We start from the raw sequence: 27,939 nt of genomic DNA, 5'->3' as shown, positions 1-27,939 counted from the left end.
CAGGTACTGGCAGAAACATGCGCAGAAACCCAGCCGAAGCCTCGCCCGGAAGCCGGATCATGCGCATTGTCAGCTAAAGCTTTTGAGGGACAGTGAGCATGCGTACCATATCTGAAGTTGATAAATTGAAATTGAACATGCGTAGTTAACCTTTCGGAATAGGAAAAAAAAAAAAAAAAAGCCACAACAAATCTCGTCGTCTGTGGAACATGCGCATTCGTTCTCTGTAATTTTTTTGGTATTGAAAGTGAGCATGCGCATAATAAGAAGGTTGCCACTCTGAAGTTTGAACCGGACAGAAACGGCTGATCCTGGGGCTGTCAGTGAGTGGGGTTAATGGGGAACTCCTGGAGCGGTGTAGAAAGGGAGAACTTGGCTTTGCTATTTACTAGTGCAGTGGTCTTGCGAAAGTCGCATAACCTTTCAGAGCCTCAGTTTCCTTCTCTGTAAAATGAAAATAACGATACCTGTTTTTGCAAGGTTGGTTGATAATGGTTAAGTACAGAGTCTGGCTTACAGGCCACAGCTCTTTCCAGTGCTGCATAGACCCGGTGTGAGGTCTTTACCCAAAATTGTCTCTTTTCAGTGTTAAAAGTAGTGGATACTTCCTCTAATATTTCATCTGGTCTTTTTTCCCCCAAGCTTCGTCTTCCTTGCTGTCCTATCTGAGCTAAATACAAAGACTTTCTTGTGTTACTGTAGTTACCAGAACAGAAAGGCGATTGGTGGAGAAAGTCATTATTTTGAAGAGAGAAAATTAATGTTAATTACATGTGCTACTGTTGAGTTCACTTCTGCATTCGCTCTGTCCCTGTGGTGTGAAGTGTACACTACGAATTCCTTTAACCAGAATTTGTTTTGTTTTGTTTGTTTTAAATGCATGCTTAGGAAAATAGCGATTAAGATTAAATGCATGCTTAGGAAAATAGCGATTTTGGAAACTGTTGAGCTGTGTATGAATGGTTTTGGGTACAGTAATCCTGAATCCTGAAACAACTTCCTTGAATGATTGGCTCCTTAGACAACATAGCTATTGTGTCTATAACACCATAGACATATATAGTACTTACAAATTATATTTTTAGTGATGTATATTCACATATATGGCATTTTATTTGTTCTTTATTAGTAACGTAGTGGCTCTCAAAGACTCTATTTTTTCTATTACAGGTCGCTCACTGTTTTGAGGGAGTAAGCCTGGTTTGTGTCTCAGCATGTCAATAGTAACAGTGCAGCTTGGTCAGTGTGGCAATCAGATTGGTTTTGAAGTGTTTGATGCTTTATTTAGTGACTCATACTGTCCCCAGGGACTCTGCTCTAAAAGGGAGAATGAGGCATATCAAGCATCTTGCAAAGAAAGATTCTTCAGTGAGGAGGAAAATGGAGGTATGTGTGGTCCACAGACCTCTCCTTTACTCTGACATAACCAGCCTCTTCAAGGCCAGGCCCTCCACATGGTGTCTGAACCCCATCCCCTTCCGCCTTACTACGGAATGATTTTGCTCTCAGCCCTTTGTTTCTATGTTAATGTTTGCCTCTCCAGTGACATCTTCCCCTCAGCACGTGAGCATGCTCAGATCATGCCAATCTCAAACCAAACAAACAAACAAAACTTAGCTCTTGACTATAGCTTTTTTCCTTCCTCATCTCTTTGCCTTCTCATCTAAGATTCTCAAAGGAGAACCCTCTTTAACCAACTAAAATCCTACTTCTGCTCTGCAATACCACTGAAGCTGTTCTATGAAAAATTCCCAATGATCTCCTAATTCCTAGAGCCAGTAACTGTTTTTCTTTCCTTAATTCACTTAACTTCTCTACCGGATTTGATAACATTAACTATAAAACTCCCTCCTTGAAACTCCTTCTGCTTAGTCTCTGAACTTTTCTTCTCCAGTGGTTGCATCTCAGCCTCTCTTCTGTCCTCACTTGTATAGTTCTCTCTGGGCAATTTCAGTGACTCTCAAATTTTGCTACATCTTTTATACTGGTGACTCTCAAAATCTCTAGCCTAGCATCTCTTCCAAGCTGCAGACTGATTAGTGAACATCACCTGCGTCTCTCATGTGTCCCTCAGATTCAACATCTCCATACCCAAGGGCATTCATTATTTTTTCCTTTAAAACTTTGCTCTTACTGCCCACATACCATCAAACATCAAGATCTGCTTAGTTTACCTTCTGCACATCTCTTGAAACTCTTCTCCCTTTTCCATCTTCACTGTCATTACCTTAGTTCTGGCTCTTGTCCTTTCTCACCTGGACTGTTTCAAGACAATCCTCCTGAGTTTCCCTGCCTGGTCTCTTGTGTTCATCACATCTATCCTCCACACTACTGTATTAAAAAAGACATCTGACTATTCCTCCCCTGCTTGAACATTTTCAGTGGTTTCTCATTGCCTAAAAAGTAAATTTCAAGGTTTTTAGCATTGCATACAAGGACTTCCAACATCTGAGCCCTGCCTGCTTTCTCTCCCCATCCATCACTTCTTACACCCTCTCTTTCTCCATCTTCTGCTTCAATAATCCTGAGATGCTTTTTGTGCCCTTGGTATTTTTATACCTCTGAATAAAAATACCACTCTGTTAGTGTGGATTTGTTGTGGGTCATATCACATCATACTGTGATTAAGTGTTGATGTGTTTTATCTCTCCCACTGGTCCTCCTAGGGCTGGACTGATGTTGTCTTTATCTCTGTGTTCCCAGCACAGCACTCAGCAGATGTTTGTAGACTTGACCCAGTCATCATTTTAGCCCACGTTTATTCAACCTGCCTAGCACAATGCTAGGCATTATGACACATCTGCATATACCTGCTGCTGCCCACCTGAATTTCTAAGCAGAAGGAAAGTTCTTCCTATCCTCAATCTTTGATTTTTTTGGACCTAGAAGTTTATGCTCTGAGTTAACCCAAATAAGCCATGTGCAATATTTTTCTTTTTATTTTTTTTTCCCTCTCTAGTTCCAATTGCTCGTGCTGTACTTGTTGACATGGAACCTAAAGTTATCAATCAAACACTGTCAAAGGCTGCCCACTCTGGCCGATGGAAATATGGCCAGCATTCATGCTTCTGTCAAAAACAAGGTTCTGGAAACAACTGGGCATATGGGTAAGAATAATTCCTCATGATTTTTAGTTTAAATACAGCTGCATAGTTGATTAATAGACAGTATAGTTACAACTGCACAGTTGATATACCAAACACATAATCTTGAAATTGCTGTTTTAAAATGTAGAGTGTGACTTCACCCAGAAGACGCTCATTCTGTCTCGTGTATGTCTATGCGTCAGGTTCAGGTAATGATGAAACCAAGGATCTCTTGCAGCAGCGTTTTCCACTTCTTCATTGTTGTTCTGCCAGCTAACTTATTGTCAATACAATATCTTTGTCTGGCAGGTATTCCAGTTAATAGGAAATATGCCAAGGCAGTAGTATTGCCTAGGGTTCTTTGGAAAATTCCAATGCCTAGGGCTCACTTCCAGAAATTCTGGTTTAATTGGTTTGGGATGAAGTCTGAATGTCGGGATTTTTCAAAGCTTCCCTAGGTGATTCTAATGTGCAGCAGAGTTAGAACCACTGCTTTAGGAGTATTGTTATGAATACTGAATATTATGTTGTACCGTAAACTTGCAGAACTACCTGGTAATTGAAGTCTCCAGCCAAAGGAATGGACTATAAAAGAGAATTTTCTACTCTCAGTAAATTTACTCTCCTAGCAGTCCTATTCACCTGTTAAAAATATTTAACTTGTGTATCTGAAATTTCGTCAATCAGGGTACCTGTACCTTTCATAAGAGTTAGTTCACTTCCATAGGTTTAAAAAGCCTTCGCTATCCTATATCTTTCTCTGCATTCCATCTCTGGTTAAATTGAAAGGTGTTTGTTTCTTTTGCATTGCATAGATACTCTGTTCATGGACCCAGGCATGAAGAATCTATAATGAACCTAATCCAGAAGGAAGTGGAGAAATGTGATTCCTTGAATGGTTTTCTCATCATCATGAGTATGGCCGGAGGCACAGGATCGGGGCTAGGAGCCTTCGTTACACAGAACTTACAAGATCAGTACTCAAACTCTTTGAAAATGAATCAGATTATACGGCCTTATGGAACTGGTGAGGTATGAACATGTCAACTGAAAAATTTATATTTTGTATTCTTTGCAGTTAAATGTAGGTAAAAGATTGATCTCACCCTTTCTTTGGAAATGTGAAGTTACTGTGTCAGGAATGATTATACAATATGGTACTTTCATGTACAATTCATTTAACTTTGCCAAACAAATGAGGTGTCCTTATTCATAAAAATTCCGAAGAAGACAATTGTGCGTCTTCTCTCAGGAACCCATTCCTGGTTCAGTCCCTCTGGCTAAAGCATGTAAAGCAGGGACCTTGGCCTCATCATGCCATTGCCAACCTTCAAAGAATTTTCATTTCTTTCCATTGAAAGGAAATTTCTGTATAGGCCAATTTCCTGTTGATCACCCTAGTAGGAGAAATAAGAGGTGAAATAAGTCAGTATAGGAAATGATGTAGGAAGAAAGTGTGATAGTAATAGTCATCATTTATTGAGCCCTTACTATACACAGGGCACTGTTCTTAAGTGCTTTACTTGCATTCTATCATTAATCCGTACAACTCTAGGAGGCTGGTATAATTATTATCCCCATTTTACAAATGAGGAAACTGAGGCATAGAGAGATTAAATAACTTGTCAAGGATCTTATAGCTAGAAAGTGAAAGAGCCAGGATTTGAACCTAGGCAGGATGCCCTTAGAGTCTACCCTGTTAACCACTGTTCTCTCCTGCCTTTCTTATCTTTGACCTTTTTTTCCTCCAGGTTATTGTTCAGAACTACAACTCCATTTTGACACTTTCTCACTTGTACCGATCTTCAGATGCCCTCCTTATTCATGAGAATGATGCTGTTCATAAGATCTGTGCGAAACTGATGAATATCAAGCAGATCTCCTTCCGTGATATAAACCAAGTCCTCGCACATCAGCTGGGAAGTGTGTTCCAGCCTACTTACTCTGGGGAAGGCTCATTTCACTACAGAAGAAATCCACTAGGTATTTGTCCTCCTGTGTGTTATTTGTAGAGAAGTCTGATGTTCTGAAAGCCTGAAAGTTGTTCTGCTATGGCTCTTCCCCTCCGCCTAAAGATATACTCAGGTCTCCCTCATTTCAAAACCCTTGCAGCTTAGCTTTATTGAATTTGTTTCAATATTGCTTCTGTTTTATGTTTTGGTTTTCTGGCTGCGAGGCATCTGGGATCTTAGCTCCCCAACCAGGAATCAAACCCGCACCCCCTGCATTGGAAGGCAAAGTCTTAACCACTGGACCGCTAGGGAAATCCCCTTTTTTTTGTTCTTTAAAAATAACTTTGAGATATAATTCACATACCGTACGACTCACCCATTTAAAGTGTACAATTCAGTGTTTTCTAGCATATTCACAAAGTTGCACAACCATCATTTTCATCACTCCGTAAAGAAATGATTCTTTTTTCAGGTTATTTGTCAAGTGGTGCTTTATCAGTTCAAATCATCTAGATGCAAAGGACTCCGTAATCTATACCCCCAGTCCTACTCTCTTTCCCAAATAGTTGCCTATCCCAGTTTTCTTAGTTGCCATCTGCTTCTTCAGATTTAGCATGTTCTGAATGGATTCATCATTTTTTTCCCTGTCTTCACTCCCCAGCCCCCTCTTCCTCAATTCCTGTCACCTGGATTTCTCCCACTGTCTTCATATCTCATCAGTATGCTCAGACCTGTTGGTGCCGTCTCTGCCAGCTGTCTACATTCTTCCCTACTTCCCTATCTCTCTGATATTGGTTCACTTGGTCAGTATCTCTCAACTAATATTGCATACTCTCCCTGAATACAAAGTTCTCTTCATTCTCCTCTCCCTCTCCCTCTCTCCTTTTTTTTTTACGAAAACCGAAGCTCACATCTACATGGACATTCCTGGCTTAAGGTGGTCCTTATTCCTGCTTTCCTTCCTGTTGCCTGCTTCTTCCCCCTGCAGTCAATCCATCTTGCACACTGGCCCCAAATGAGCCTCCCCAGTGCACAGATCTAATCCTGTACTTTACTTAATCCTCATTCTATGGCTCATGCATTACCTGCCAGATTTGTCATAATTCCTTACGCCCTGAATCCTAACTTTCCGCTTTCATCACCTTCTGCCTCCTCTGTATAGATTCCCCACCTACTTTTCATCCTGTCTCCACTTTTTTCTTCAATCTGGTACTTCCCTGCCTTGGTCCCTTTGCTCAGTGTTCCTTCTTCTTAGAAATCACTTCCTCCTTCCCTTCTTCACCTCTACTGAAACCTTACTCTTCCTGTAGGGTCCAATTCAAGTGATAATTTTTCCATAAAGCTTTCCTACTGAGACCTTTACCTAAAGTAACCCTTTTTCTCTGAACTCCTGTGGCATTCTGTATCTCTTTTATGTCACTTAATGTTTTTTGCCTTTATTATTTCTTTAAGTGTGTTTGCTTACCTTTAAAAGTAACACACACACATTTATTCAAGGAGTACAAAAGAATATGCAATCAAAAGTAAGTCTCCCTCTGGCCCCTTCCCAGATGCTGTACCATGTGTTTCCTTAGAGGATCTGTCGTATGCATGTTTTATAGTCCCTACTAATTTGCAGCTTCCTTGGGGACATGTGTCTTGTTAATTTCTCTGCATTCCACAGTACTTACCATATTGCACATCTGTTCATTCAACCAGTATTTATTGGCTTCCTGCTATGCGCCAGGCACTATGCTACATGTTGGGGATCCAGTGGGGAACCAATGCAGACATTGTGTTCACATTAAACAAATAATTACACTAAGAACATATAATTAAAAACTGAGTTAAATGCTCTGAAGGAAAGGAGTACAGATCCAAGAGAACAGGTCACGAAGGAACCAGACTTAGGCTGATGAGGCAAAAGAAGGCTGCCCTGAGGAAGTAACACTTGAGCAAAAAGCTGGATGAAGACTTGGAGTTGACTAAGCAAAGGGAGGGAGAAGGGAGTAGCATGTTGGGGGAATAGCATGTGCAAAGACCCTATGGCAGAAGGAAGCATGGCCCTTTAGGAAGAGAGAAATCCAGTGTCATTGGAGCACAGAGAATGGTGTGGGGGATGATTGAAACCTGAGGCTAGAGCGGTGAGCAGGGGCCGACCTTGCAGGTCCTTGTAAGCCATTTAAAGGCCTCCTCATTAATCTAAGAGCAGGGGAAAGCCACTGAAGGATTTTCAGGAGGTCGTTGGCATAATCACCTTTATTTTTGAAAAATCCATTGCCTGTGGAGAGCTGATTGGAGGTTGAGTCTGCAGGCTGGTCCAGTTGTTCTTTGGGGAGATTGTGATGAACTCGGTGAACTGCCCTCAGAAAATCCAAGCCATCAGTTCCATGGGAGCGCTCTTGACTCCCACTACCATGTACAAACTGTAGGGCACTGGGTCCACATTTGCCCTTCACCTTGTGTCACAGTGGGAGAAGTATCCTGCTTCTATCAAAGGCCAGCCTCTCACTTGGGTTCTGGGTCCCATTCCCTTTCTCTTCTCAGGGACTTAATTCCTCACTCATCTCTCATCCTCACATGTCATTAACCCTCTTTCCTGGGCTATTGCCATTACAACTGCTCTCTGGCATCTTTCACACCGAAGAAGCCCTCCCTTGACATCACCTCTCGTGATTTCCCCACTTATCTGTCATTCTTTAGAACAACTGTCCTCAAAGGGGTCTCCATTCTCCCTGTCCTCATTTCTTCACCATCTATTCACTCTTCAACACACTCTGATCTAGTTTCTCTTCCATCACTTTTCTAAAACTGCTTTTCTTAATAGGTCGCAAGCATGTTCACATTGTCAAATTCAGTGGACCGTTCACTGTCCTTATTTTATCTCAGTAGAATTTGGAATGGCTGATCCCTTGTCTTCCAAGTCTCCTCTTTGTCTTTTGACAGCCCCTCTCCTGATTTCCCTCCTTATCTCAATGACTACTCCTTTTATTCCCTTTTTTTCCCTCCTTTTTTGGCTCCTCCTTTTCCTAAGCTCTAAATGCTGGTCTTGAACCCTCTCCGCAGGTGACTGACCCAGTTCCATGGCTTTAAACACCATTTGTATTCTCCAGCTGGCCAGTTTCTCTCCAACTCTGACCAATTCCCTAAGCTCTAGATTTCTATATCCAGCAACCTTCCCAACATCTATGTGTACACATTCATGGTCGTCCCAAACATAATGTGTCTAAAACAGATCTCTTAGCTTTCCCCCAGAAGAAGCCTGTTTCCTCCTCGATCCTTCAATTGCTCAGTTTTAAAAACTTAGGTCCAGGGAATTGCCTGGTGGTCCAGTGGTTAGGACTCGGCACTTTCACTGCCATGGCCCGGGTTCAGTCCCTGGTTGGGGAAGTAAGATCCCGCAAGCTGTGTAGGAATATGCTATAACAAGAATTCCATAGACTGACCAGCTTATAAACAACACAAGTTTACTTCTCACAGTTCTGGAGGCTGGAAAGTCCAAGATCAAGGCACTAGTAGATTCAGTGCCTGGTGAGGGCCCGCTTCTGGGTTCACAGATGGCCATCTTCTCACTGTGTTCTCACCTGGCACAAGGGATGAGAGACCTCTCTGGGGTCTCTTTTATAGAGACCTCATCTCCCAAAGGCCCAACCTCCTCCTGATACCATCACCTTGGTGGTAAGGTGATAAATTTTGGGGAACACAAACTGTCAGTCCATAACAGGGTTTGACAAAGTCAAGAATGGTTAAGATGAGAGTAGGTAAACAAGAAAGCTGGGGGGGAAAGCAGATTTTAACAATTAATTTGTGCGTTAGTCCTCAGGAATTATTTGCTGACTGCTGTTTGTTTATGCGTGCTATGCAATAGAATTCAGCTCTAGGTATTTTACAGAAAAGGATTCTTATGTTTAGAGGAAACTCCATTAGCCATAGGATCAATTTGTGCAACATTTTGTAGATGTTTGTGTCAAAATTTGTTCTTAACATTAGGACGTAGGATATGAGTTTGCACTCAACGTTATCATAAAATTTAAATTTCATGTTATGGTAGAAGATTTTTCTTTCTCCTCTAGGTATTTTCTATAAATATATAAAAAATATATAAAATACATAAAATATATGACATTAAAAAGATAAAAATATTTTAAAAACATATAAAATAAGCTCTGAATGTAAAACAAATTAGCCTTTCTCCTTAATTCTGTTTCATTACAAATACAAGGTTCTAAAAATAGGTGTATTTCTGTGTTCAGAAGTTACTAATCCTGTCTTCTTTCCCAGTAAATTTTGATGTTAAGAGGTTCTGATTATTATTTAACCAGATAAAATAAATAAGAGATCTAGGAAAATTTCTAAGGGACTATTTAGTGAACACTGAATGACAATAAAAGCACATTAGCTCTCATGCTTATTTTGTTTTCCTGGGGTTTAGCTAAATATTTCATTCACATTTCCAGTTTCTTAGCTAAAAAATTCTTGTTTCCTTTTGGCAAAGTGTGTTTTTTTCACTCATGCTAAAATAGGTGCCAAAATCAAGCAAATATGTGGTCTTTAATAGACACTGTCTCTGAAATTGTATTTACATTTTAAAATTTAAGCAATTTTGGCCTTGGAGGAGAAAACACATTTGGTTCCCCCAAGCCATCAAATCATGGTTGTGTATGAGTCAGTGGAAACAACGTGGAATTTAAAAATTTAGTTCAGATTTTTTTTTCTTTGCAGGAGACTTAATGGAGAATTTAGTTCCCCATCCAGAATTCAAGATGCTGGGTGTTCGTAACATTCCTCAAATGTCTGAGAATTCACTGGCATACAGCACATTTACTTGGGCTGGCCTCCTCAAGCATTTGAGACAGATGCTCATTTCTAATGCAAAAATGGAAGAAGGTAAAGGGTATTTTAAAAATATGCAGCCCACAAGCTGGGAAAAATGCCTGTACTCGAGTTCTCAATATAAACTGGCTTGATCCAGTTGAAATAATGGTGCCTTCTTCTGACCAGGGAGGCTCCTGCAAAAAACTCACCAGAGCATCCTGGGAGGATTTCTTAATCACTTCACAGTTTCATTTCTCAAAAAAATTTCAAATGAGTGTGACATTTATTTTTATTTTATTTTATTTTTATCAAAGTAATATATGAACATAGTTTTTTTTAAAAAATCAAGTAGTCAGAACTCACTTAAGTGTCTATTTAAATCTGTCCATTGCATTGTATGTAAATTACATCTCAATTTTTTTTTAAAAAGTCAAGTAATTGTCCAGTATGAGTTTATAATGAGGAAGAGAACAGCCTATTCCACACTTCCCCGCAGCCCAGCAGAAACTGCTTTCACTGTTTTGAGATGTTTCTTCTGGAATTTGCCCCCATATTTCTAAATATCTTGCATATTCCACTATTTGTTTTACTTTCCAGGTTTAGATATTATCAGTTGCCTTCCTAGCATGAAGTTGAGAACTGAATCTTCTTACACCCCCTATATACACATCCACACACCTTTCCCTCCCTCCTCCCGGTCTAGTTAAAACATACTTTTTTTTTTTTTTTTAAATGAAACAGGGAGTCTATTTTTTTTTTAAATAAATTTATTTATTTATTTATTTTTGGCTGTGTTGGGTCTTCGTTTCTGTGCGAGGGCTTTCTCTAGTTGTGGCAAGCGGGGGCCACTCTTCATCGCGGTGCGTGGGCCTCTCACTGTCGCGGCCTCTCTTGTTGCGGAGCACAGGCTCCAGACGCGCAGGCTCGGTAGTTGCGGCTCACGGGCCTAGTTGCTCCGTGGCATGTGGGATCTTCCCAGACCAGGGCTCGAACCCGTGTCCCCTGCATTAGCAGGCAGACTCTCAACCACTGCGCCACCAGGGAAGCCCCTAAAACATACTTTTGGGTTAGATCAGTTTTCATTGTTTGTGTTATTTTTGCTATGTAAATATTATTCACAGTTGAGCCATGTACTGTATATACAGATTACATTTTATTTCATGTACAGTTTATTTTTTCCCCCTAGAGTTAATAGTTACATTTATTTGGTCGATATTCTTTGTACCTATTACAAATCTACCCCTAAACTTTTCCGTAAAAATGAAACCCTTCTCAGCATGTTCAGACCTCTCAGGTAATCTTATTACTTCCATTATCTGCTTGGAGATGTCCCTTGCGGAGGACTGCACCCTCCTGCTCCAGTCTGCACTGCTTACTCTCCAGGCTTGATACGCAGCCAGCGCTGGCATCTCTGCCTCCTTCTTTATTCTAGCCCGTCTCCTAGATTTCAAATCTTCCTCTTTCTGGGTTAATTCCCTCATATGGATAGTACCCTCCAGGAGCTTCCTAAGAAAGAGTACAGGGAAGGTAAAAATTTTAAGGCTGCAAATGTCATTATCCTACTTTTATATTTGATTGATTGGCCAGGTATAGGATTCGAGGCTGGGAATCATTTTTACTCAGTGTCTTGAAAGCACTGCTCGATATCTTCCAGCCTCCAGTGTTATTGCTGAGAAGTCCCACTTCAATCTTTTTTTTTTTTTTTTTTTAATTATTTATTTATTTATTTATTATTTTTTTGGGCTGTGTTGGGTCTTCGTTTCTGTGCGAGGGCTTTCTCTAGTTGCGGTGAGCAGGGGCCACTCTTCATCGCGGTGCGCGAGCCTCTCACTGTCGTGGTCTCTCCTGTTGGGGAGCACAGGCTCCAGACGCGCAGGCTCAGTAGTTGTGGCTCACGGGTCCAGTTGCTCCGTGGCATGTGGGATCTTCCCAGACCAGGGCTCGAACCCGTGTCCCCTGCATTGGCAGGCAGATTCTCAACCACTGCGCCACCAGGGAAGCCCCCACTTCAATCTTAATTCCTAATCCTGTTTTATTCTCTCTTGTATCTTTTAGGATTTTCTCTTTGTCTCTAGCATTCTGGAATTCCTTAGTGTGGATCTTTCATTTATCTCAGTACAATGCAAACTTTATGAGGGCAGAGATTTTTGTTTTGTTTACTGCTGTATTTTCAGAGCCTCACCGGTTTAGCCTTTCCTGAGCAGAAACCTTCTTCTAGGATGGGGGGGGGGCACTCCCCCTAGTGCAGGAGTGGGGAAGGGTCTGGGGCTCTCACTGCTTCTCATACAGATTTTTAATTAATCCTCCTTTAGAAGCGCCTGGCCTGCTTCCAGGACCTCCACTGTGGGCAGAAATTTCAGTTTTCCCTGGTTGCTAAGTCAGTAACCATTGGTTCATTTGCTTTCCAGCTTCCAAATTTTTGTTGCCATTATTTTCTTTCCATTTTTTCTTGTTTATGCCTTTAAAAAAAATCCCTGTGTTGTTAGTGAGATTTGGGGAGTAAACTGGTATGTTCAGTCTGTCACATTTAACTGGAAGTCACTACTATGTACTATTTTGGGAGCATCTATTTTACCACAAATTACAGTAAGTTAGGTTTCAATATTATGAAAGTGGATTTCCTCTACATTTACTTGTAGTACCTTACAGATTTTAGATCGTAGTGCCTGAGTTTTGGAGATAAGTAGAAAGTTCACATCTTAAGTAATGCTTCCTGAACTTTTTGGCCACACGACCTGTTTTTCTGGCAAATACCTATTATCAAGGAACACAGTGTTCCTCAGGGTACTGTAAGACGTGGTGCTCTGAGCCCTCTTAGGTCGATGAACCACAGTTTTAGTCATTTTCCCATATGGGAATTTAGAGTGTCACCATTTTTTCACAGTTATAGATGGAGTTTTTAACATTTAAATGTTTTCATATAAATATGAACATACGAATAAATATATTTATGCCACTAACCAGGTTGAAGGATGTAGTTTGAAAACTCTTCATATGTTATCAGAATACTCTATATGAAGATTGACCCCATTAAGATCACCATCAGCAGTGTATCTGCTTCTGCATGTCCTAGCAACAGGAGGAATGAGTGGCCCAAGGGGGAGCAAGGCAGAAGTTACAGTGTCTCTTATGGACTAGCTTTGGAAGTCACATACCATCATTTTGCACCATCCTTTTGGTTGTTAAGGTCAGCCCTATCCCGTGGGGAGGGGACCACACAAGGGCCTGAATACCGCGTGGCAAGGATCATTGGAGTTCATCTTGGAGGCTGGCTACCATCCTCTGCCCTCTGTCCCCTAATGAATCATGTCCTCCCATTTGCAGAATGTACTTAACCCTTTCCAAGCACCCCCAGAGTTAGCACATCAGCCTATTAGCACATTCCATTAGCACATCAGCCTAAAGTCCAGAATCTTGTCATCTAAAAGCAGGTGCAGGTGTGGATTTACATTCCTCAGGTGAGATTTCCTGGGTATAGCTCTTTAAGTATGCCCCACCCCCAACAGTCCATGGTGGAACAGGTGTAGTATTTTACTTATTTATTTTAAAGTTTTATTTACAACTTATTTTAAAAATTTATTAATTGATTTATTTTTTCTAGTTTGGATCAGTTTATTCATGTGAGGACTAGAGATTCAAAGTTCTAAGGGTGTATATAAACAGACTTTAAAAAATAAAACTAGCATCACATGTATTTTTTGTTCTGCAACTGTCTTTTCGACATAGTATTTTGTAGCCTTCATTCCAATTCATTCATTTAGACATGCCTTATTCTTTTTAGTAGCTACATAGTTTTCTACCATATAGGAGCCCTAACTTATTATATGCACATAGATTAAAGAGCCAGGTAATTCTATGAAGCTGGTTGTTAAAACTTTCAGTCCATAACCTTCTTCTATTGTCTCCTTCCCAGAGGTAACCGTTTTTCAAAACTCTTTTGCTGTTTCTTTTACTGTTTTTATCAATTGCCATTTACAGATTTTTCAATGATTTAGGTATTACCTATTTACTTCCCACCATGGAGGGTTAGGATTTAGCTTTTTTCTAACACTGGCCCCTAAGCTCTAAAACACCCTCTAGACAGGCTTATCCTTCTGATATGGTAGTGTCATCATCGGGTTAAATCGATACTCAGCTTTACATTATCATGACCAAGTAAATGCTATTCACAGCTGAGCAACAAAGTATCCTGTGATTACTTTTCCCTTCCTGTATAATTTTTTTGTTTTCTTTGGAGTTAATAATTACCTTGTTTTCTTGTTTGCTTAGTTTTTCTATGCACCTGTCAATTATTCAACCCTGTTTCTCTACTTATCTAAATTTTTTCTTGATATACAGGCATACCTTGTTTTATTGCACTTTGCAGATATTGTGTTTTTTAACAAATTGAAGGTCTGTGGCAACCCTGCATTGAGCAAATCTATTGGCGCCATTTTTCCAGCAACATTTGCTCACTTCACGTGTCTGTGTCACATTTTGGTAATCTCGCAATATTTCATACTTTTTCCTTATTATATTTGTTATGGTGATCTGTGATCAGTGATCTTTGATGTTACTATTGCAAAAAGTTGCTACTGCTGAAAGTTCAGATGATGGTTAGCATTTTTTAGCCATAAAGTATTTTTTAATTAAGGTATGTACATTTCTTTTTAGACATAATGTTATTGCACAATTAATAGATTACAGTATAGTGTAAACATGACTTTTATATGCACTGGGAAGCCAAAAATATTTGTGACTCACTTTATTGTGATAATTTACTTTATTGCGGTGGTTGGAACCAAGCACGCAAAATCTCCAAGGTCTGCCTGTATTCAAGTATTCTATCAGTTTCATCCTCTTTAAGAAATCTCCCCTAGAGCCTTCTGACCTGCTTCAATCTAGTTTTTTTGCCCTCTCCAGCCAGTGTACATTTGTCCTTCTGGATATTCTATTTGCCTGTCTGTTGTGTTGGATATTCTGCTCAGAGGGTTTACACAAAGCCCCAGTGATCTGGGGGAAGAGGAGGGAGAGACCATGGTTTTCCTGGTTTTCACTTGACCTCTCTGGTTTTGGTAAGTTTCCTGCCCTTACCTCTGCCTGGTGTTCTCCAGACTAGAGTCCTTCAGTCATATCCTCTCCAGAAAGTAAACCTTTAGTTTTCTGCTAGGGTGGGGAAGAGGCAGTCCTCATGATAAACAGACAAGTTTAGCAAGATTCCGTAAGCAGGAGTCAAAGCAAAGGTAGATAGATGTGCTTTACATGGTTGCAAAGCCAGTTTAAGAGCCAGTGACTTAGTGTTTTCATGGATTCCCTTAAGGAATGCCACACCACCTACTTTCTGGAGGCACAGAGCACAATAATGTGAAAACACATAGGCATCATTAATGCTGAATCAAAGAGTGATAAAATCACTGAATGTGAAAAAGTTTTAGGAAAACCTTAACCAAGTTATTTTGTTACATATATATTTTTATATATGCTCAAGAATGATATATGATTTTTAAAAATATAAACCTAATTTACTCTAAAAGAACTCTTCAATAAGTGTAAAATTTAATAATCTAAGTGAATAATTTTTTTTCTAATCAGTGGTGACTTGGATGGAAGGAAATATAATATTGTGGGTTTATACCCCTTTTTTGTTACATGGATTGTAAATATTTTTGTCCATCACTTTTGTCTTTTGTATGGTATTTTTCACTATATGGAAATTTTACATTTTTATGTGAGCAAACCTGTAAATCTTCCTTTATAGATTCTGAGCCTTGCCCACCCCAAAGATATAAAAATATTCTCTATTATTTCCTAGTATTTTCATAGTTTTATATTTAATATTTAAATTTTAACCCATCTGGGATTTATTTATTTATTTATTTTTATTTTTATTTATTTATTTATTTATTGGCTGTGCCGCGCAGCATGTGGGATCTTAGTTCCCCGACCAGGGATCAAACGTGCCCCCTGCAGTGGAAGCGGGGAGTATTAACCGCTGGACCGCCAGAGAAGTCCCTATTTTTGTTTTAATAAATTTATTTATTTTATTTATTTATTTCTGGCTGCACTGGGTCTTAGTTGCTGCACGCGGGCTTTCTCTACTTGCGGCGAGCAGGGGCTACTCTTTGTTGTGGTGCGCCGGCTTCTCACTGCAGTGGCTTCTCTTGTTGTGGAGCATGGGCTCTAGGCACGTGGGCTTCAGTAGTTGTGGCACACGGGCTTAGTTGCTCCGCGGCATGTGGGATCTTCCCGGACCAGGGCTCGAATCCGTGTCCCCTGCATTTGCAGGCAGATTCTTAACCACTGTGCCACCAGGGAAGTCCCTTGATCATGTATTTTTTATTACTTCCCTTTCCATTTTAAAATTTATTTGCTTAAGTTTTCCTTTTTCATTTTTTGAACACCAGTTTTTTAAGGGCCCAACTTTGGATTGGCTTTCTTTTTTTATTTTTGAAACTTTTAGATAAGAGTTGATTACCTTTTGTTTCTCAGTAATATAGAGTGATAAATTATCTAACAAGTACAGCTTTGACAGCATCTCATGAATTTTTTAATAGTTTTACTGATGTATAATTTATATACCATATACTTCACCTATTATAAGAATAAAATTCAGTGATTTTTTTTTTTTTAGTAAATTTACAGTGTTGTGCAACCATTATCACAATCCAGTTTTAGAACCTTTCCATCACTCCAAAAAGTTCCCTTGTGTCTATTTGCAGTCAAGCTCCATATATGTATTTTTTTTTAGCCATGCTGCACAGCTTATGGGATCTCAGTTCCCAGACCAGGGACTGAAACCGGGCAATGGCAGTGAAAGCCCAGAATGCCAACCACTAGGGCACCAGGGAACTCCCGTCAATATCCATATTTATTTCTAGCCCTAAGCTACCATTGGTATGTTTTCTGTCTTTATTAGTTTTGCCTATTTTGGACGTTTCATATAAATGGAACTATACAATATATAGTCTTTTGTGTCTGACTTTTTCCACTTAACATAGTGTTTTTGAGGTTGGTCTATGTTGTAGTATTTATCAGTAGTTGAGTCTTTTGTATTGCCAAATAGTATTCCATTGAATGGATAATACCACACTATATTTATATGTCCAACAGTTGATGGACATTTAGATTGTTTTCACTTTGTGGCTATTATGAATAATGCTGCTATGAACATTTGTGTACAAGTCCTTGTGTAGACACGTTTTCAATCTCTTGGGTAGATACCTAGTAGTGGCATTGCTGGGTCAAAGGATAAGTTTATGTTTAACCTTTTAAAAAACTGCTAAACACTTTTCCAAAGTGGCTGCACCATTTTACATGCCTGCAAGCAGTTTAAGAGGATTTCAGTTTTTCCACATCCTTGCCAACATCTGATATTGTTAGTTTTTTTTGATTATAGCTATTCTAGAAGGTGTGAATTTGTGTCTCCTTGTGGTTTCAATTTGCATTTTCCTAACGACAATGATGTTGAGCATCTTTTCATGTGCTTATTAGCCATTTGTTTATCTTCTTTGGTGAAATGTCTGTTGAAACATCTTTCCAATTTTTAAGTTGGCTTGTTTGTCTTATTATTATCAGTGAGTTCAGTATGCCAATATTTTTGATTTGTTCTCTTTCTGTTTTTTGCTGAAAATCAATCTGTTGCTGCACACTGAAAATTTTCCCTATCCTATGTATCATTTAAGAGTATTTTCTTGATATTTCCCTATGACTAGTCAATTTTCTTTTTTTATACATGTATTCATTTTATTTATTTATTACTTTTGGCTGCGTTGGGTCTTCGTTGCTGTGCGCAGGCTTTCTCTAGTTGCAGCGAGTGGGGGCTACTCTTCGTTGCAGTGCGCAGGCTCTAGGCACGTGGGCTTCAGTAGTTGTGGCATGTGGTCTCAGTAGTCGTGGCTACGGGCTCTAGAGCACAGGCTCAGTAGTTGTGGCTCGTGGGCTTCAGTAGTTGTGGCTTGTGGGCTCGGTAGTTGTGGCTCGCGGGCCCTAGAGCGCAGGCTCAGTAGTTGTGGCGCACGGGCTTAGTTGCTCCGCGGCATGTGGGATCTTCCCGGACCAGGGATCAAACCTGTTTCCCCTGTATTGGCAGGCAGATTCTCAACCACTGCGTCACCAGGGAAGCCCTCAATTTTCAATCCTATTTTTGCTTTGTGTTTCTACATCCCTTAACGTTTTTGTATGTATTTTGTTTATTTGTTCATAGAGACATACAGAATGAAGTTCAGTCTTTCTAGGTGGATAGTTCCATGAATTTTGACACACTGAAACGGTGTAACCACCACCACAATTGAGACAGAGTATTTCCATGTTCCAAAAAGTTCCGTCACACCCCTTTGTAGACAGTCTCTTTCCTCCACTCCAAGCCCCTAGCAACTATTGATCTGAATTTTATTCCTATGGTTTTGCCTTTTCCAGAACGTCCTGTAAATGGAATCAAACAGGATGTAATCTTTTGAGTCAAGCTTGCTTCACTTAGCATCAGGCTTCTGATATTGATCCACATTGTTACGTGTGTCAGAAGTTACTTTCTTTTTACTGCGTCGTAGAATTCCATCCTTTGCACCTACCACCGTCCTTTAATATTCGATGAAGAATATTTCATGCCTTTCTCAGGACTGAGTAGTTTGAATCACTTTAGGTCAACCAGATAAGAATGTTTACATTTTTAGAAGAACCCCACCCTGCCACAATTTTTACTTATAAAATGGAAATTTATATAAAATACACATACCATAGTACATTTTTCTCTTCTTGTCAAGGTGATTTGTAAAATCTCTTGCTCTTCTTTTTCTTTTGGTAGGTATTGATTGGCAGGTACGGCCTCCTTTATCAGGACTTCCTACGCTTGGTAAAATGTCTCTCAACAAGGAGTTTCATTTTAACACTTCCATTGCTAACTTGGTCATCCTTCGTGGGAAAGATGTACATAGTGCGGAGCTGGGTAAGCAAAGTTAAGGTGAAAATTAAGATGTACATTTTGCACATGTACATGGTACGCATGGTAAAAAAAAAAAAAAAAAGAAGAAAAGAGAAAGAAAAAAAAGAAGTCCCTGAATTTGTTTTTAAAGAAAGGAAAATAGGGCTTCCCTGGTGGTGCAGTGGTTGAGAATCTGCCTGCCAATGCAGGGGACATGGGTTCGAGCCCTGGTCTGGGAAGATCCCACATGCCGCGGAGCAACTGGGCCCATGAGCCACAATTACTGAGCCTGCGTGCCTGGAGCCTGTGCTCCGCAACAAGAGAGGCCGCGATAGTGAGAAGCCCGTGCAACGCGATGAAGCGTGGCCCCCGCTTGCCACAACTAGAGAAAGCCCTCTCACAGAAACGAAGACCCAACACAGCCAAAAATAAACTAATTAAAAAAACAAAAACAAAAAACACGTACACACAAACACACACATGCACATGCACATACACACACACACACACACAAAAGGAAAATAATAACTCTGTATTTTAGTAACAAAATGTAACCATTGTATCAGTAAGTGTGTGACTGGATACCAAAATAGATGTGGTGTAAACAAGAGGACAAGTTTAATTCTTTCTTCCTGAATCTGGTTGATCTGTCATCCTCACTTTGTGGCTTTGTCCTTAGTGCAAGACATCTGTTTGAACTTCAGCCATCAAATCACATAGGAATAAGCAAAGAAAGCCAGGCCTGGTCCTCCTAGGGTCACACACCACACTTCTGTTTATATCCCTTCGACTGGGACTGAATCATGTGCCACATCTAGCTGCAGGGGTGGCTATGAGCACAGTTAAAATTTGGTGGTTCTGCTACTAAAGAAGAAGGGGAGAACAGGTATTGCAGGACAACTAATGGTCTCTGTGACAAGCATTGGTACAACATTTTCAGGAGGTTGAAAGAGCAGTACTCTTCTTAGCTTTCTTTGTGTTTCTATGGCAAGTCTCTGGGATTATATTATCCTTGTCTGATGATTCCAGCAGCATCCAATTGGCTGCTTCTAGCTTTGATATAAAGAAAATCAATCTCATCCCTGTAATACCTCTTAAATAAAAAACTAGTAATAATTAAAAAGAGATCATTTCAAGTCAATCAGATGGTGTACTTTCTTCATATTCTTCATTTTAGATTTTAAAATGAGAAAATTAATAAAAGGATATATAAAGTAATCTAACCTCCAAAAATTTACCCACAGCAAATGATGCAGGTACACAGAGGTGTTCTTGCAAAGATATTCATTGCAACATCTTTCACACTAACAGAAATGTGGGAACAACCTAAATGCCCAACAGTAGGAAATATGTTAAAGAAATTATGGTATATTCATAGAAGCTTTTTAAAATATGAGTGATATTTACTGACACAGAAAAGTGGTTGACAACATATTGGTGAATGAAAAATGCATATTACATAAGGGCGTGTATGTAAAATTATAGTACAAAAGAGGGTCAGCAGACTGTTCATAGTCTGTCTCTGGGTTGGTAGCATTTCAGCTGTTGAGTTGACTTTTAAATTTTCTTCTTAATACTTTTCTGAATGGTGTGAATTTTTTTTTTATGATGAATATGGATCATTTATCCGAAAGCAATATAAAGCTAGTTTCAAAGAGCAAAACAAAAGATTTCTGGTGAAATGGATAAGAAAATATCTGTTTATTAATTTGTTTCAAAAACTAACGATTTATGATGTAAACAGTGTCTTGTTATTTTACCCTAGGAGCATTTAAAGATCCAGCTCTCTATACTTCCTGGTTAGAGCCTGTTCATGCTTTCAGTGTGTGGAAAACCCAGCGAGCCTTTAGCAAATATGAGAAGTCTGCAGCGTTGGTCAGCAATAGCCAGTTCTTAGTAAAACCACTTGATATGATTGTGGGCAAAGCATGGAATATGTTTGCTTCAAAGTAAGTAAAAAATAAATCTACAAACCTTTCCTAACCTTCAGCAGATAATATAATGTTAAAACACTAGGCAGGATCTGGAGTGTCTTAGTCTGTTTGGGCTGATATAACAAATATAGCATAGACTGGGTAGCTTATAAACCACAGAAATTTCTCGCATTTCTGGAGGCTAGCATGTCCAAGATCAAGGTACTGGCAGATTCGATGTCCAGTGAAGACCAACTTCCTGGTTCATAGGTGGTGTCTTTTTGCTGTGTCCTCAAATGGCAGAGGGGCAAAGGAGCTTTCATGGGCCTCTAATGGCATTCATGAGGGCTCCACTGTCATGACCTAATCACATCCCAAAGGGCTTACCTCCTAATATCATCACCTTGGGAGTTAGGATTTCAACATATGAATTTTGGGGGAACACAAACATTCAATCAATAGCATGGAGTAAGCACTTTGTAGGTATGAAACTTTGGGCACATTACTTCAGGTTTCATTTCCTTTTCTGTACAATGGATCCAAAAGAGAGGATATATGTGGTGAGGATTAAATGAGATGATAATGTAAAAAACACCTAGTACAGTGCGTGACTAGTAAATGCTCAATAATTGTTCCATAGTATTATTGTTGTTGTTGACTAAACGAGTAGTTTCTTTTTTTAAAATATTTATTTATTTGGTTGCACCAGGTCTTAGTTGTGACTCCAGGGCTCCTTTAGTTGCAGCTTGCTGGCTTCTTAGTTGCAGCACTTGGGCTCCTTAGTTGCGGCAGGTGGGGTCCTTAGTTGTGGCTCACCAGCTCCTTAGTTGCGGCACGCAGGCTCCTTAGTTGTGGCATGGGAACTCTTAGTTGCAGCATGCATGTGGCATCTAGTTCCCTGAGCAGGGATCGAACCCAGGCCCCCTGCTTCGAGAGCATGGAGTCTCATCCAATGCGCCACCAGGGAAGTCCCTAAATGAGTAGTTTCTAAATGAAATGAAAGTAAAGTAGAAATTTCACTATAAGGCAAGGACAATAAGACAGCTTTCCAAAATAAGATCCTTGAGAATGGAAGAGATCCTGATCTTGCTCAGTAAGAAATATTGCAAGTTCAACTCCACTTGGTACTAAGAAATGTCTACTTGATTACCAAGAAATGTGTTATCCGGTTCCCTGACCTCTGCCACAATTACTTAATGTTAAAGCAGAATTCCTCAAATGATTGGGTAAGCCTGTACTTTGATTAGCTAGGATTCCCAAGGGCCCCCCATCCTGCACATGGCCATTCCATACACTCCTGCTCCTCAGGACTGTGAACTCTGTGTCCTTTTTCGGTATAGTTCTCATCCCACTCTCATTAAATGGTAGCAGCTATCAATTTAGTTCATGTCTGCCCTTGATATTCTTTTTAACATGATTTCTCCTGCCTCAGAACATTTTGGGGGATTGGAGGTATGAAGAGGATCACCTGGCATTAGTGAAAATTAAGTGTTGTCTGAAAAACACTTGGGAGGCTTCACTTCATTCCTAGAGCTGGATCAATGTGTTTCTACAGTTTCACGCGTTAGATAAAACTTTTCAGGCACTTCTTAAGAGTTTATATTGAACACAGTCATCTCCTGTAGGGTGTTGAATATGTGCTGGGTAGACAGCCAAATCTGAACATGCTTCTTTTTCCTATGTGCTGCTGCTTTTTTTTTGGCCATGCCGTGCGGCTTGCAGGATCTTAGTTCCCCGACCAGGGATTGAACCCGAGCCCTGGCTGTGAAAGCACCAAGTCCTAACCACGGGACTGCCAGGGAATTCCCCTCCTATGTGCTTCTTATTGTCACTCTCTTGGACACTAAATAGACAGGGAGCTTGACACAAACTGAGAGTTTGCTAACCTTTGTAGTAAACATTGAAGCAATGGTAAGACTTTTAAGAGAGTCTGCCATCTTCAAATGTTCATGAGCTAGGAAAGGTCTATTTATTATTTGATTTTGAGTTATTCGTTTGCCTGAGATTTTTATTTCATATTTTCTATTTCTTTCACCAGAGCCTACATTCATCAGTACACAAAATTTGGAATTGAAGAAGAGGATTTTTTGGACAGTTTCACATTGTTAGAACAGGTTATTGCTAGTTACTGCAACCTCGGATTTTGAACAAAGGGGGAAAATTACCTTAAGTCATCTTTGGACTAAAATACTTGGAATACTACTTTCTCCGTAAGGTTTTTCAAATTCCTATCTGCTAATGTAACAAGGTTGAATGCTGATTCCTTCTTCATACTATAGCCACAGAAAAGGAGAAAAACCTTTCATGTTTTCAATGAAAACATCTACTTGAAATTTTCCTTTGTGAGAAAAAATATTGGTACTTCTTTAAAGAACTTTGGGAATACTTTGCTGAGATGTTAGAACTCTAGAACTATCAGAAAGGGAAACTTCCCTCTTTATTCCAAAAAGCATTCACTAAATATGAGCTAAACTTTCATAGCACAATTTTAAGCTAAGAAATTGCAATTCCCTATTTAAATATATTCATCTTTGAAGTGAATGTTTTGAACCATAAGAGGGAGCTGTTGTCAAAAGCTACAGGGTGAACATCTATTTTTGAATATTTTATTCTAAAACGGTAAGATTTTCCACTTTAAGCAGCTATTTAAAAATAAATGTCAGGACTTTGTTAATAAATGTGTATCATGCTTAAATACAAAAGTAAATAAGCAAATGTTTACTTTGTTTGCTGTTCTTAAATTTTCTGGGCATCAGAAAATTGGATTTTTCTTTTAGATCTTAGAATGCCAGAGCAGAAACTGATTTTATTCAACCGGTGCTTTAAAATTACTTACAGGTATTTAGCTGGTGTGGAAGATGGTTATATTCTTTTCAGTAAAAGGGGTAAAAGAGTTTCACCAAAATTTCACTAAGTTAAGTTGAGAAAATTATCACCAAGGAAATAGTGTCCTAGATGAAATTGACACATACAGATGTTGGTTTCATTCAGAAGGACAGAACACATTTGGAAATTGGCAACTGAGTTTGAGGGGAATGGTGTAGTTCAATAAAACACATCACATGCAGTGTATTAACAAATATAAAATGGCAAACAAATAGGAACATTTTGCCCTTTCTGCCAAATCTACCAGTGGTTTCTTCCTTTTCTTTCCATATGGAAATGATTACCTTTTTGCTGTTTTTCTTATCAACTGTTGCTATGATTTAAAATACTGAACCATATCTTATTTCTAAGGAATGTAAAAAGTGGTCTGTTCAACTGCTAAAAGGCACACCCACTGCTGTATTTTGTTAAGCCAAGAATACTAGAAAATAATGAGATCGTAATTTTTACAAAATAAAGTTAAAAGTAATAGTTTAGCATTGCAGAGATCCAAAGACTTAAACAATTTCCCGAACTAAACCAGCATTAATGAAGATCTGTAACCGAATTACCTCACTAGGGGGTAGGCTGATTCTGAGGAACTTTGCTACAAGTTAAGCTTAAAGAAAGTTGTAAGTTGAAATCATTTTATATTTGAGAAAAGCATGCATGAGGTACCAAATGGGACGAATATATTTCTAATTTGGCAACTCATGGAATCAATGGCAGGTGACTATTGGAAGAAAACTCCAATTAGACAGAGCCGTGGGTTCATTCACTTATGTGAGTTGACCCTTTCTTATGCACAATATTGTTTAATGCACAACTGCATTATTTGGTATGTGTGGATACCTAAATATTTGCAAAATTGTTTTAAATGTTTACATTGAAATTTTTTTGTCTATTTGGAATAATATAAAAATTTTTGCTATTAGAGTTGTGATAACTTAAAAATTAACACAAAGAAGTTGATGCCAAAGCTTCAAAATAAGGGGTGGCATTGGAAATGTACTTTGATTTGTGTGGAGATAATGGCCAATCAGCCAGGACAACATTAGAATCATAACTTCCTGGGCATAGAGAGCCAAAAGCTTTGAACATGTAATTTCTTAGATTACTGGGTAACTGGCGTACTATGTGTCACTCAGACATTATCCCACACAGCCAAGATGCACCCCTATAGGCAGTGAGTACAGTATAAATTCAAACTGTTTCTTATTTTCAAACCTTTTCGCTCTCCCCCATTTGTGCTTTTCTTAAGAGCTCTTTAAGCGGTAGAACCTGTTTCTTCCCATTCATTCCCTCTTGCTTCTAGCTTTGAGTACTCACCCCGGAACCCCTCACCACTACTATTCAGTCAGCCAACAATCCCTTTCTCCTTTCTTTAACCTGTCACTTAGAACTCAGTGTGTGCCCATGATTCACTGTTCTCAGTCCATTCATTCATTCAACCAGTATCTATTCACTGCCAGGCACTGAACAAATGCTAAGTATATGGGGATCAATAACACAAAGTCTAAATGAAGAAGCTTACAATGTACTTAAGTTTCTTTCCATGCCTGGTGCTACGATTCTAGCTTCCTAATTACTTCTTATTATCTGGCCCATGTCCATGTTCAGTTTTTTTTTTTTTTTTTTTTACAGTAAAGATGTGGTACAAGGTAAAGAACCGTGAACTGGGACCTCTAGTCTAGGCTTTAAATTTGTCTGAAGCCTCTTCACTGGCTCTGTAGACTTGACTGTGCAGTGTACATACCAGTGATTCTTCTCCTGACCACCGTGTTTATCACACTTGCATTCCTGTCCAAAATTTTGTTTTAAAACATGCTCCATATGTTCCCATCCCGCTATTCTCTCCGCATGAGCTCAAGGTTTGGCAGTCAACCCTTCCTTGTTCTTCCACCTATCTTCCAAATACGGCTTTGCCCACTAACTTGTCATTTTTGCAAGTAATCAGTTATTTAATTTAAGAGATATTTGCTCATCTGTATCAATCACATTGTTTCCTATGGGTTTTAGGAATGTGAGCTAAAAAATCTGGCTTTATATTTTTAACTAAATAACTTCCTACTCCTACACTCTGAAATGTCTCAGACGATGAAATGTCAACCTTATTAATAAATGGAATCCCATTTCCACTAGCAGGAATGTTAAGATAAACAATGTAAATATTTTAAGTTTCTGGAGAACGCAGTGTTGGGTCAGTGTTGCAGAAGATATGGCGTTCAAGGGAGAAGAGGGAAAAGAGAGAAAATCCTAATCATTTAGACTCCAGGGAGCCAGTGAAGCAGGGGAAGAGATGAAAAGGAAGGTCAGGGGAACTGATCATGATCCCAAAGAACTGCTAATAGCTTACAAGCATTTAAAAAAAAAAAAAAAAAAACTTGATGGTTTTTGAATTATGGACTTTACCTAATGATAAAAAATCTAAGAATAGCTTACAAGAATAGCATGAAAAGAAACAAGAAGCTAAATTACATGTCGCTTAGCAAATAATTCTGTGTTACCTGAATTTCTCTCCTTTGCCAATGATGGAGCCAATACAATGGATACTTTTACGGCTCTCTTGTCGTATGAATTTAATTATTTACATGGTAAGTACACAGAAATTCAAAGATTTTTGTCCAATCTTTTTGTCCAATATTGGCTGTCCAATAAGGTAGCCATTAGCCACATGTGCTTAGTAAGTGTAAAATACACACTGGATTTTGAAGATAATACGAATAAAATAATGTAAAATATTAATATCTTAAATTGTGGAAATGATATTTTGGACATAATAAGTTAAATGACTTATTCAAATTGGTATAATACCTGTTTTTTTACATTTTAAAGTATAGCTACTAAAATTTTAAAAATTAGATATATGGCTTGCATGATATTTCTATTGGACAGAGCTATTCTAGACATTTGAGGAGCAAAATCCCAGGAATTGTAGAAACTGGAGTTGAACAAAGCTTGTCCTTACTAGGTGAGAGTTCATGGGAACATGATAGTAAGAAACATGACATGAGGCAGAAAGATGGAAGTTTTCCTTTTTTAAAAAAAGGGCCTTTAAAAAAAAAAAAAAAGGGCCTTGCTTAAGCTCAGCTCATGTGAACAGTATGAAAGAGGCAGGGTATGAGCTTAATTCCACAAACATCCATTGAACACCTGCAAGGAAAGACACTGTGCAAAGATGGGGAAATAAAAGAATGAGGTAAACCTGGCCCCTGCCCTTTAGGAGTTCACCATTTGGTATATTCCTTGCTGCAGATCATACGCCTGGCTCATGTAGAGACTCTCTGTTTACTGAACAGATTAATATAAATGTCTGAAAAACTATGGAAGAGACATAAAGCTGCAAAACTACAGACACACAATAAAGCCTATTAAAGGTCCCATATTACCAACAGATCTCACAACTATTAGATGAAACTAAGGACCTGGAAATATAATTAAAAATATTTTGTTTCTGAAGTCATCTTATATAATTAAGAGCCACTTAAGGCAATATAAATTCAAACAGTATATTAAAAGAGAGTGTACAACTGCCTTTGTTTGCAAGTCCTTTGCCTAAAATCTAAATTCCTTGTTCTGGAATTCTAAGCCTTCTAATGTTTGGCCATTCCCCCTCTCCCACCATTTCCTTTCTGTGTACTGTAGCAGCCAAAGCTGACAGAAATGGGTGTTAAATGTGGTTATGAGAAACACATAGATTCGTCTACATGGTTATGTTTGATTTTGTTCAGTAAGGACAGAGGTGGAGCTATCACTGACCTGAAGATACAGATGAGAGACACGCCCCAATGATCCTGCCTGCCCCAGCTCTGCCCCCACTGCTAGGGTCCCAAGACCAAGAAGAATGGGAAGCTCAGAACATTTTTGAGCAGGACTCAAAGGACACATGCTAGATTTCATAGTAATTTCTTTGGGGTAATATCTTAGGGGATTTCCTTCTTTTTTATATTATGCATTTCTTTGGCTTGCATTTTTTTTTTTTTTAAGCAAAGCCATAAAAACCCAACATAAAGATAAAATAACTCAAAAATGATTTTTCAAAGGATGTTAAGACCTGGAGACAGTTTGAAGAATGGAGGAATAAGTCAAATGAATCAGAAGGCAGCAACAAAGGGTGGAAGTAATAGGCATCCTCATCGTTCTGTAAACTATCACAGAAATAGGGTGGAGAATGGTGGTGAATTATAGGATGCTCCAGGTTCAGTCAAGGGCAGAGGAGGAAGGGAGAAATTAAAGACTAACTTTGGGGTCCTACTGTCTCAACATGTTCTTCTAATGAACACTGCCTACTGTAGGGAAGACTAGTAAATATATCAAACACAAAGTCTGGGAGCAGCCTGAAAAGAGGTGTATAAAGTAGGAAATCATTTATGTATGAAAGAACCTTTTATTTCTTCCTTGCAGAGACCAGGGATGTCTTTTATGCTCAGACA

The 27,939-nt window shown here is 39.1% G+C and overlaps 1 protein-coding gene across 5 annotated transcripts; it reads left to right on the top strand.

The window, feature by feature from the left end:
• Positions 1-204: 204 nt before the first annotated feature.
• On the top strand, positions 205-27,939 carry TUBD1 (tubulin delta 1). 5 transcript variants are annotated; one of them, XR_009499349.1, is made up of 10 exons: positions 205-323; positions 1,171-1,386; positions 2,960-3,107; positions 3,902-4,118; positions 4,838-5,069; positions 9,740-9,904; positions 18,612-18,752; positions 20,494-20,677; positions 22,680-22,851; positions 27,911-27,939. XR_009499349.1 is itself a non-coding variant. In XM_059906502.1 (9 exons), the coding sequence occupies exons 2-9, from the start codon at positions 1,215-1,217 to the stop codon at positions 22,786-22,788; spliced, it is 1,368 nt and encodes a 455-aa protein (XP_059762485.1). In that variant the 5' UTR covers positions 205-319; positions 1,171-1,214; the 3' UTR covers positions 22,789-23,325. The 5 variants fall into 5 exon arrangements, 4 of the variants coding, with proteins under 4 accessions (XP_059762485.1, XP_059762483.1, XP_059762486.1 ...); XM_059906502.1 differs by lacking the exon at positions 27,911-27,939 and having other exon boundaries at positions 205-319; positions 22,680-23,325; XM_059906500.1 differs by lacking the exon at positions 27,911-27,939 and having other exon boundaries at positions 22,680-23,325.

The sequence above is a fragment of the Balaenoptera ricei genome, chromosome 20 (genome assembly GCF_028023285.1).
Source record: "Balaenoptera ricei isolate mBalRic1 chromosome 20, mBalRic1.hap2, whole genome shotgun sequence".
Lineage (NCBI taxonomy): Eukaryota > Metazoa > Chordata > Mammalia > Artiodactyla > Balaenopteridae > Balaenoptera > Balaenoptera ricei.
This window is presented reverse-complemented; position numbering and strand designations above follow the sequence as displayed.